The sequence below is a fragment of the Callorhinus ursinus genome, unplaced genomic scaffold, assembly GCF_003265705.2.
Source record: "Callorhinus ursinus isolate GAN/ISIS: 27379988/994484 unplaced genomic scaffold, GSC_fseal_2.0 scaffold8, whole genome shotgun sequence".
NCBI classification, from domain to species: Eukaryota; Metazoa; Chordata; class Mammalia; order Carnivora; family Otariidae; genus Callorhinus; species Callorhinus ursinus.
In genome coordinates this window covers 69,010,522-69,021,490 of record NW_027397070.1, presented here as the reverse complement: position 1 = coordinate 69,021,490, position 10,969 = coordinate 69,010,522, and the positions used below count along the sequence as shown (strand labels likewise).

Here is a 10,969-nt window from a genome sequence, read left to right as displayed (position 1 = left end):
TGATGGTGGTGATGGTGGTGATGGTGGTGATAGTGATGGTGGTGGTGGTGGTGATGGTGGTGGTGGTGATGGTGGTGGTGGTGTTGGTGGTGGTGGTGGTGGTGGTGGTGATGGTGGTGGTGGTGGTGGTGGTGGTGGTGGTGGTGGTGGTGGTGGTGGTGGTGGTGGTGGTGGTGGTGGTGATAGTGGTGGTGATGGTGGTGGTGATAGTGGTGGTGGTGGTGGTGGTGATAGTGGTGGTGATGGTGGTGGTGATGATGATGGATGATGGTGGTGGTGGTGGTGATGGTGGTGGTGATAGTGGTGGTGGTGGTGATGGTGGTGATATGAAGGTGATGGTGACGGTAATAGTGGTGAAGATGTTGGATTTGATGGTGGTGATGGTGATGATAGATAATGCATTTATGGAGCACCCCATGCCTGGCATTGTGCTAGATCCTTTATGAGCATTATCTCCAATTCTTAGAACCACTCTATGAGGTAAATAATATTCTCATCCTCAATTTCCTAAGAGGAAAATGAGAATCAAAGAGGCTACATAATGGGCTTGTAAGTGGTGAATCCAGGACTTTAACAGAGGTGATCTAACCTTGGGTCCCTGCTTGAACTTCCAAGTCACAGCTCCTGCCAAACACACTGAGCAAGGGTGGGACAGAAACCCAGGGGCTGGCTGGGGTGGCAGAGGGAAGGCAGAAGTGTCTTGGGTTGTGTGGCAATCTTCTACTGATCTGGATGGACGGCCCCTCCACACCCTTCCCCTGCAGAGTGGCCATGCCAGGCAGAGGATGAGTAGGACAGTCATGGAGGTGCTGTGATCTGGAACCTCTGGAAGGCTTTCCAGGCAGGCCTGGACCTGCGCTTGTCTACCCGACCCAAGAGATTTCAGGCACCTGAATGGTCTCTAAAGATCCTGCCTGCTGAGCCACCCCCACCAGGAAGTGACCTAAGATCCCAGCAGCTTAGGGCTATATGGCTACATCCTGCAGCTGAAACAAACTGAAAAGCAATGCCAAATAGGGTTTCTCACGTGGAAAATCTGGTTGGAGATTTTGGCAGAGCTCCGGAAATCCCAGGCAATAATGGTGCGGTCAGCAGAGTCCCGGCTCGAAGCATCTGTGCTGCTCAGAAACTCAGAGCCTTCCTGGAGGAAGAGGATGTCCAAGGTCTGCTGGATGGTCGCCTTGTAGCTTCTCACCACCTGCAAGAGTGGGCACCTATCATGCTGGTGGGCCCCAGGAGTACAGGGCAGGCACCCACGGGGAGGGCCAACAAGAGCCCAGCCAGCAGGTGGGTCCAATGAGAGCAGTGCTGGGCTGCTAGGAGATACAGCCTTCCCTGATGGCCCCTCCCCACAGACAGTCCTCCCTGTCGCGTGCCCACCCCACATCTACTGACACATGACCACCATCCATTAGCCACCCAGGGAGGCATGATGATCTCTCCAATGACACCAGTCCTCTAGACAGCAGCTGGTGCCTGATAAAAGCGAGCTTTGGGAAGGGCCCATTGCCCAAGGGCACCAAAAGGGCATCAGTGATGCCCACTAATACCAGGCCACATATTGTGAGAGGCTCTTGCTTCTAAAGACGTCACATAATTCACAGCTCACAAAACCCCAGCCTATTCTCTCTGGAATAGTAACTGTACTGCAGAAAGCCAGAGTCCTTGGAGACCATAAAGGCAGAACCACAATACACAGATTAGCTTTAAAGACACTTTTACTTCTTAGCATCATGGCCAATATTTCATAGCTGCCTGTCTTGTAAACCAATGTGATTAACTATCAAGCAGTTCTCTTTTCTCCAGAGCATTTTATCATATTCACCTTCCATTCTAAAGCAACTGGTTTAGGTTTGGGGAGGGTCCCAGTATCGGGACTAATAAGTATCTCCACTTAACAAACTCACAGACAGCATGCTTTAGACTGCAATATTCAACAAGAGGCCAATACAAGGCGGCCTCAGGCCTTCCGGCTGGTCCTGCCTGGCCTGTTTACCAGCTCCCAGGGCGCCACCATGTGGCCACAGCATAAACACAGTTCTCTGGTCCCTCACCCGCTGACTGGGGAAAAAGAAGTCTTGACAAATTTTTTTTAGAAACTGGAGTTCACAACCTCTAAAATTTTGCAGATATATTTCCTATCATCCTCTTTCAAATGTATATAAGTCAAATTCACATTACATGCAGCACTCTGTAAAGTCAATTTAGGCAGTTTTGAGACCCATTCTCCAGATGAGGAACACTGAGGCTCAGAGATGTAGGGATTTGCCCAAAGTCCCACCGCCAGGGTGGTAGGCTTCTCCCCATCCCTGCTGCTTCCCTGGGGCCCACAACCCAGTCTCCTACTGGCCACTCCCTACCTCCATAAATTTGGGGACAATTTCCTGGGGGAGGATAGAGGCAAATGACTGCTATTCTCTGAGCCTCTTCAGAAGCAGCCCCTAGCTAAGTTGATTTCAGGGTGAGCCCCCTGAAGCCTGAAGAGTGGTCCAGAGGCAGAAAAGAGAGTGCAGCCCTGCAGGCCTCTGAATACAGGGCAGAAAGGCAGCCTGTGACTGCTCCCTAGCCCTGAGCCTCAAAGAGTGTGGCTCCGTGCCCCCAGCCAGAGGGGCCCAGCGGGGGGGCTGCTGGCCAAATGCTCTGCCTGCCGAGTCTGAGGCTGGGGCCTGGGGCGGCGGCGCGGCGCTGCATGCCTTCACAGTCCCCAATATGAGCTCCCCTGAGTTTGCACGACAGTCCAACTCACAACAGTGCCACCGCAAGGCTGTGTTTGGAATCCACTTTGGTGGGGAGGGGAGGGGCGGGAGCAATGCCCATTATCATGGCTCTGGAGCAGTCTCCCTGCCACTCCTCCCATCCCAGCGCCATTCCAGTCACCCCTCACTTCAGCCACCCCAGGCTTCCATTGGCCCAGGCCACACTGGGCCTCGACGCCTTTCTTCCCCTTTTCCCAAAGCCCTCTCCATCACCACCGTTCAGGTGAGGGACAAGGAACCCAGAGATGGCCAGGGTAGCAACTACCAAAAGAAGAGTATGTCTGGCCCGACTCACACCCCTGGCTGCGGCCGGCACACTAAGCAGCTTGCCCTCCCTGGTGGGTGGCGGGGGAGGCACAGGGTAGCCCCCAGAGCAACAGGAGCTCACACAGAATGGCCACTGGTGGGCCCCCACATGCGCCAGGCACTTCCTGGCTCCCTGGCAGTGAGGACCGGGAGCTCTTGGGTGCAGGCTCTGGCCTACGTGCCACAGACCCCTCTCCAATCACAGCACCTTGATCCCCACAGGGGCTTGGGAAATCACTGACCCAGGAAAGGAGACAGGAAGAAGAGGGCCCCGCCCTTGCCGCTTCTGAGTGCCCGGTAAGTGGCAGCCACTGGGCAGGGGTTCCACATAAATGGTCTCATGAGGACAGCCCAGAGGTAGCTTTTCCCAGAGGGTGGCGTGAAGGCCCAGAGAGGAGCAAGGTGCCAGGGGCCCTCGGCCTGTCCGTGACAGAACTACCCGCGAGCCCGACACACCTGCCTCCCAAGACAAACTTTCCAGGAGAATGAAAACCGTTGTTCTGTACGTTCCTGAGAACGGATGGAAACGGCCAATTCATTAGGGCGCCATAAAATTGAATGGCCGGGAAACAAGCCGTGTTACGGGCGATCCCTGCCAATGACGTGCTGTAAGTGGAAAGCTGACCTTTGAAGTGATCGCCGCCGAACGTGATTTACTTGCCTTCACAACTGCTCCTGCCCCGGGAAAGAGCAGAGGTGCCATTTGTGTGTCTAGCTGGTGGGTTTTATGGCAACCTTAATTACACCGACAGCTGGTGTGTCCCATCCCAGGGGCATGGGATGGCGGCGCTGCGCGGGCCTAACTAGCTGGATCCAGAAGGGAGCCCTCCTCGGACTCTTCTGGCAGGAAGCAGATACTTGGCTGAAGGCTTCCACACCACGACATACTCAGGTATGAAAATCACTCAACATCCCTGAAATCTGACAACTGCTCGGCCCTCCAGACAAACGTGGGAAACTCTGGGCTGACTCTGATTCATCCTTCCTCGCATCCCTGCCACTTCCAAAGTGTGCGGGGTTGGGGCACAGGCTGGGCTCCGGTCCTGGCCCAGCTGCTGACATATTGTGTGCCTGGGGGCGTCCCTTCCCTCTCCAGGCCTGGCCTTTTAGTCATCACCACAAAGGGCCTGGACTGACAACAAGCAAACCTCTGCCTCTGGGTGCTGCTGGACCCCAGAAAGGAGGAGGACTGGGGTGCCCTAGCCCCCTAACCCCACCCCACCACTCCTCTGCACCCAAGCCTGAGGAAAGGCAAGGGGAGACACTGCTCTGGGTCCCGTGGGACCCCATGCTCCCTCAGTCACCTGCCTACCCCACAGGACCGTGAGTTCCTAGGGACTGGCATCTGTCACATCTCCAGGTCGCCCTTGGGCAACACTGGGTCTGCACAGCACAGGCATTACTAAGGTGTGCTGAACCGATGGCTGGATCAGTGAATGAGTGGATACACAAATGGATCAGTGAACAAAAGGACAGCTTGAAAAGCAGGGACTTTGAGGTCTCTAGCTCCCAGCAACATCCTGGCAGTTGGGACTAAGCCAGCACTTGGGGAGCCGTCATCCCTGCCCCGTGAGACACCCTGGGGGATGACACTCAGTCACAGGGTCCTCCTGTGGTCCTGGACATGGAGACAAAGGAAACCTGACTCTCAAGGAACTCTGAGGCCACGGTGGGGGGAGGGGGGAGTGAGAGGCAGAAGTAGAGCGCCTCACTCAATGTCACATCATCACTGGCCCTGGGGAGGCTGGTGGAGGCCTCCCTCCTCCGCGGGAGGGCCCAAGCTCTCAGGCAGACACCCTGGGGGCCTGTTGCTAAACTTCTGGGTCCTGGGCAAACCACGCCTCTCTGCTTCAGCCTCCACAGCTGTAACGTGGGGAGAGAAATGGGGCCTACAGCTTGGGAGCAAACAAAGGCAATGTGCCTGGCTCAGCGGCTGACACGAGGCAGATGCTCAGAAACCTTCTCTTCTGGGGCCAGCCAGAGCCAAAGTCCCCAGCTCAGAGCTGTGGGTCCTTGGGCAAGTTCCTTCTCCCCAGAGTTCAATTCCTTCTCCCTAAAAATAAACATTGGGGTCTCTTCAAATGCTAAGATGTCAGGAATCTATGCATAAAAGCAAGCTGGAGAAGAGAGCAAAGGGCCTGTTTCTATAGTTTAAATTCACACAAGTAGCCAATCACAGAGCACACCAAAAGCGCTCTGTCAATAAATTCAAAATGGGTCAGAAACTTGTGTTAAAAAAAAAAAATAGAAAAGAGGACCTGAGTTTTTCTACAACCTGGAGCTGGGGGAACCTTTCCTAGCCATGGCTCTGAGGCCAGAAGCAATGACAAGAAAAAATGGGTTAACCTTGCTACATGAAAATAATAATAATTTAAAAAAAACCATTGCACGGCACCAAAAAAAAGTTAAGTAAAAATGACAAATGGGAGAAATATTTGCAACTTATATTAGAGGCAAAGGTTACTAACCCTAATACATAGTTTCTCAAAACAGGTGAGAAAGACCCAGCACCTGTACAAAAAAATGCTAGAAAAGTAAACAGAGTTCACATAAAAGGAAATGTAACTGGTCCTTTGATTTGCTCATAGCAAGAGAAATGCAAATTTAAATTACACAGAGATACCATTTCTTACCTATCAAATTAGCAAAATCCCACTTTGACAACACACTCCATTAGGTGGCTGTGGGGCTTTAGCTAACTGTACACACTGCTGACAGGAACACAAAACCATACAGTCCCTGCGGAGAGAACTGGGGCAACATCGAGCAAACTAACATATGCCTTGTTTCTCAGCAATCTGCATGACCCAACAAAGCAACCTGTAGGAGCGATCCCAAAGGCACACTGGCAAAACCCCAAAAAGATGTAAGTACAACACCACTGAAAGCAGCAATGCTTGTAAAAATAAAAAACTGGAAATAACCCAAATGTACATCCAGAAAGGACCGGATGAATAAACCTTAGTACATCCACATTCCAGAAGGTGATGCAGCTGCAAAGAGTGGGGCCTGCCCTCCTGCCCTGCTACGGAGAAGCCTCCAAGACATACTGTCCAGTGAGAAAAGCCCCAGGTGGCAGAGAAACAGTGTACAAGGTGAATGGAAGAGGGGGCAGGAATACGTGTGTGTGGCTTGCGTCCACTAAAAACAACAGAAAGATAAGCCAGAAACGAAAGAAGTAAATAAATAAAGAGAATGGAGGAGATAGGAGGAGACAGGATTAGAGACAGTACTGAGAAGTTGTCTGTAAGGGGCCAGACAGTAAACAGTTTAGGGTTTGGGGGACACGTACAGATACTGCTGCGGACTCTCCTGTGTACATGTACATGTGTGAAGGCATGTGCACAGATGTGTGTTACAACCATTTGAGAATGTAGAAACCATTCTTAAGATTTTATTTATTTTAGAGAGAGAGAAAGTGAGAGAGCACGTGCAAGCGCAAGTGGGGGGAGGGGCAGAGGAGAGAGAGAATCTCAAGCAGATGCCATGCTGAGTGTGGAGCCCGAGAGCAGGGCTCAATCTCAAAACCCTGAGATCGTGACCTAAGCGGATATCAAGAATAGGGACACTTCACCGACTGTACCATCAGGCACCCCTAGAATCCATTCTTAGCTCAAGGATCGTACCAAGCTGGTGGCAGGCCAGATCGGGCCTATGAGCTATAGTTTTCCAATTCCTTCTCTAGAGTCATGTATATATTTTATAAAATGATGCAACCAAATTAACATAAAACAGGCTCTAAGATGTGAAAGCAAAATTAAGTAAATAAAACTAACCATGTGTTGAGCTGGTAGCTTAGCCACACAAATGGGATTTATTTTGAGAGACACTAAAGGACACTAACATAATGGCACATCCTTAGTTAAATATACATTCTGAACAGAAAATCAGTAATTTGATGGTAGATCCTAACTGGACATACTCTGGGGACCAAAAGAACCACAAGAAATCTTAAACTGTCTTCAGTCATTGCATAGCTAGTATTGATATATACAACCCAAAAATTGTGCGAAGGCAGATAGAAATAAAAATTTCCAGTATAAAAAAGAGAAAATATATAAAACCAAAAAAGTTAAAGAAAAATTCTATAATCCTAAATTTGAATTGGGGGGAAAAAATCAGTATTTTTTCTTTTTTAAGATTTTATTTTTAAGTAATCTCCACACCCTACAAGGGGCTCAAACTTACAAGCCTGAGATCAAGAGTCACACGTTCCATCGACTGAGCCAGGCAGGAGTCCCCGATGTATTTTTTTTCTTAACAACAAAAATATTTCCTAGCTCTGTCCACAGAAGAGGCCTAGAAACAAGGAGCAACCACATCACTCAGATTACGGTCTCTAAACCCAGCTAAACCCAGAAGTGCTAGATGACAGACCTTGGCACCACAACAGTGATTGTAATTGTCTAGCATACATTTAAGAAGGTAAAAGAAAGCGGGGCGCCTGGGTGGCTCAATCAGTTAAGCGTCCCACTCTTGATTTCTGCTCAGGTCATGACCTCAGAGTTGTGAGATCGAGCCCCGCAAAGTTCTCTCCCTCTGCCCTTCCCCACCCCAACATGCACTCTCTCTCCCTCTTAAAAAAAGGGGGGGTAGAGGCAAAAGTGACCATGGTAGACAGAGACGTGGAGGATGTAGGAGTCCCCCATTGAACTTCTAGGGATGAAATACACAATGTTTGAGATGAAAAATACATTAGATGGGATTAACAGCAGATGTGCTCCTGCAGCAAAAAAAAAAAAAAAAAAAGTGAACAAGAAAACACAGCAATTGAAATTATTCAAAACATACTGAAGAGAAAAAAAAGACTGGATTTAAAGATGAAATCTAGTTTTAACCCAAAATGGAATAAGCTTGCTATGTCCTCTTATTCTCTCCTACCAATTACAACTAAAAGCTCTGGACAAAATTCACGAAGCAACTACCTAAAGGCTTTAAAGAGTAAATAATAGCAAGTAGGTTAGAGAGGGAAATAAAAATTTGCAAGGTGAGGGCCTAGATTTGTGGGGCTTGGGGGAGGGGGTTGCTTGTTTGTTGTCTTTTAACTCCTGACTTTGACAAATGGACTTACTGAATTAAGGAACTACATAGTGAGCATGGACAGCAAAAATTCTGAAATAAATCTGTCATTCTGGTCAAAGGAATAAGAAAATGGGCCCCTGTAAGCCAGAGAGTATGGGGGAAATTTAAAAATATATCCTCTTGCTCTCCTGCCCTGACCCAATGTCAGCCCCAACCACGGGACTGCAGTGCTCTGGGTGTGCAGCACAAATACATAAAACCGGAAGGAAAACATCTGAATAGAAGAGTTGAGGGAAAGGACCTTTATTATAACAATGGCAAGGGGAAAAGCCACATTATTTTTTTCCTCTATTTTCTCTGGCTACTTCGCCTTGAAAGGGATCCCAGTTATAAATACCGTGACGAAGCAGAAGGCTAACAGTCTGAGACAATGCCATCTCTCTGGGAAGAAGGACCAGGAAAGGAGGCCCTGGGGGGGCCAGGTGGTGTGGGAGAAGTTCCAAAGAGGAGAGAGCTGAGAATCCTCTAGTTCTATGTGTGAAGTGACAGGCACCCCAGAACAACCCCTAAGCAATACAGTCATGGAACACACTCTCAGAAACACAGCCAAAACTAGGAGAAGCAGAATACCATATAACCACTGCCCAAGTCTGAAACTAACCCCTTTGTGGCCCAGCATCACAAACGGTTTGAACACTGCAATGAAAATGGAACCACTGCCCAATGAAAGAGAGAAAGAATTTGGAATCTGAATTTAACATGGTCATTTGCCTGTTAAGACAAACAAATCACTATTCTCCATAGGACTTTAATAGCACCCAGGATTTTACCATACAATATTAAAAATGTGCCGGATATATTCTGAAGTTACTTGACATATAAAGAATCAGGAAAATGTAAATAGTAACCACCACAAAAGAGAAATGATAGATGTCAGCCCTGAAGTGACCCAGATGATGGAATTATCAGACACAGTTAAATGGCAATTATAATAATCCTCAATGACATAAAGATAAACACTCTTTTTAAAAAATATATATTATTTATTTATCTAACAGAGAGAGAGTGTGTGTGCATGAGCAGGGGGAGCAGGAGAGGGAGGAGCAGGCTCCCCACTGAGCAGATAACCCAATGCAGGCCTCGATCCCAGGACCCTGGGATCATGACCTGAGCCGAAGGCAGACACTTAACAACTGAGCCACCCAGGCGCCCCAAATAAAATCTTTTTTAAAAAGACTGAAAAGCAATGGAAATAGCAAATATGCAGGGAAATAGAACATACTTTTCTATTATTAAAATATTTTAAAAATAATTTGCCATTTTCGGCAAAAATAACAATGTATTATGGGGACTGTAATATACGTAGAAATAAAACGTATGCCAACAACAGCACAAAGACTATTAAGGGGAAAACTGAAGATCGGTACATTGTAAGGTGCTCACACAATACGTAAAGAGATCTAACAGGGTCTGAGGGTGGGCTGGTAAGGGAAACACATACACTATGAACTCTAAAGCAACCACTAAAAGTAAACCACAGCACAAATCCACGGATTAAAAAAGCAACAAAATAGATAAGATGAAATCATAGAAATACCAGTTAATCCAAGAGAAAAGGGGAACAAAACACAAAAACAAAGGACAGAGGAGAACAGGTGCAACAAATGAAAACAAGATGGTGAGCTGGAACCCAAACACACCAATGACTGCATTAAATGAAAACCGGGCGAAGACGCCGGCTCAAAGGAAAAGACTGGTACACAGAACTCAACCAAAGATCAAGAGCCAACTAAGTGCTGCCTACAAGAAACACATTTTACTTATTTTTTTAAAGTTTGTTCGTCATCTGCAGGTCAGGTCATGATCCCGGGGTCCTGGAATCAAGTCCCTTAAAAGGCTCCCTGCTCAGCGGGGAGTCTCCTTTTGCGTCTCCCTGCTCATGAGTGGTCTCTCACATGCACTCTCTCAAATAAATAAAATCTTAAAAAATAATAATAAAATAAATAATAGTTTATTATTTTTAAAGATTTTTAAATTTAATTTAATTTTTTAAAGATTTTTATTTATTTGACAGAGAGAGACAGCGAGAGAGGGAACACAAGCAGAGGGAGTGGGAGAAGGAGAAGCAGGCTTCCCGCTGAGCAGGGAGCCCGATGCGGGGCTCGATCCCAGGACCCTGGGATCACGACCTGAGCCGAAGGCAGACGCTTAACTGACTGAGCCACTCAGGCGCCCCAGATTTTTTTTATTTTAGAGAGAGCAAGAGGTGGGGAGGGCAGAGAGAGAGGGAAAGAGAATCCACAAGCAGACTTCCCACTGAGCACAGAGCCCCATGCAGGGCTCAATCTCACAACCGTGAGATCATGACCTGAGCCGAAATCAAGAGTCAGGTGCTTAACCGACTGAGCCACCCAGGCCCCCCGTTTATTTATTTTTAAGTAATCTCTACACCCAACGTGGGGCTTGAACTCAAAACCCTGAGATCAAGAGTTGCATGCTCTTCCAACTGAGCCAGCCAGGTGCCCTGAAACACATTTTAAATATAAAGACAGAAATAGGTTAAAAGTAAAAACATGGCAAAAGATGTATCATGCTGACAGTTATCAAAGTAAACCAGGAACGCTGAGGTTAATGACAGACAGAGGAGATTTCAGAATAAAGAATATTATCAGGGATAAACAAAGTCTTTTCATAATGATTAGAGAGTCAATTCATCAGGGAAACAACAATCCTCAATGGTTATGTACCTAATAACAGAGCCTCAAAATAAATGAAGGAAAACTAATAGAACTTAAAAAGGAAATAAGACAAATTCACTCTTCTAGTCACAAATTTCAACCAGCTGCTCTTAACTAAGAGAACAAATGGACAGAAATATTAGAAAG

The 10,969-nt window shown here is 47.7% G+C and overlaps 1 protein-coding gene across 9 annotated transcripts in view; it reads right to left on the bottom strand.

The window, feature by feature from the left end:
• The window catches only part of WDR25 (WD repeat domain 25), a 137,769-nt gene that overhangs the window by 3,237 nt on the left and 123,563 nt on the right, over positions 1 to 10,969 (bottom strand). For all 9 annotated transcript variants that reach the window (XM_025869362.2, XM_025869364.2, XM_025869360.2 and 6 more), the window contains one exon: positions 1,028 to 1,198. In XM_025869362.2, the coding sequence (XP_025725147.1) occupies positions 1,028 to 1,198 (171 nt within the window). The remainder of the gene's footprint in view (positions 1 to 1,027; positions 1,199 to 10,969) is intronic.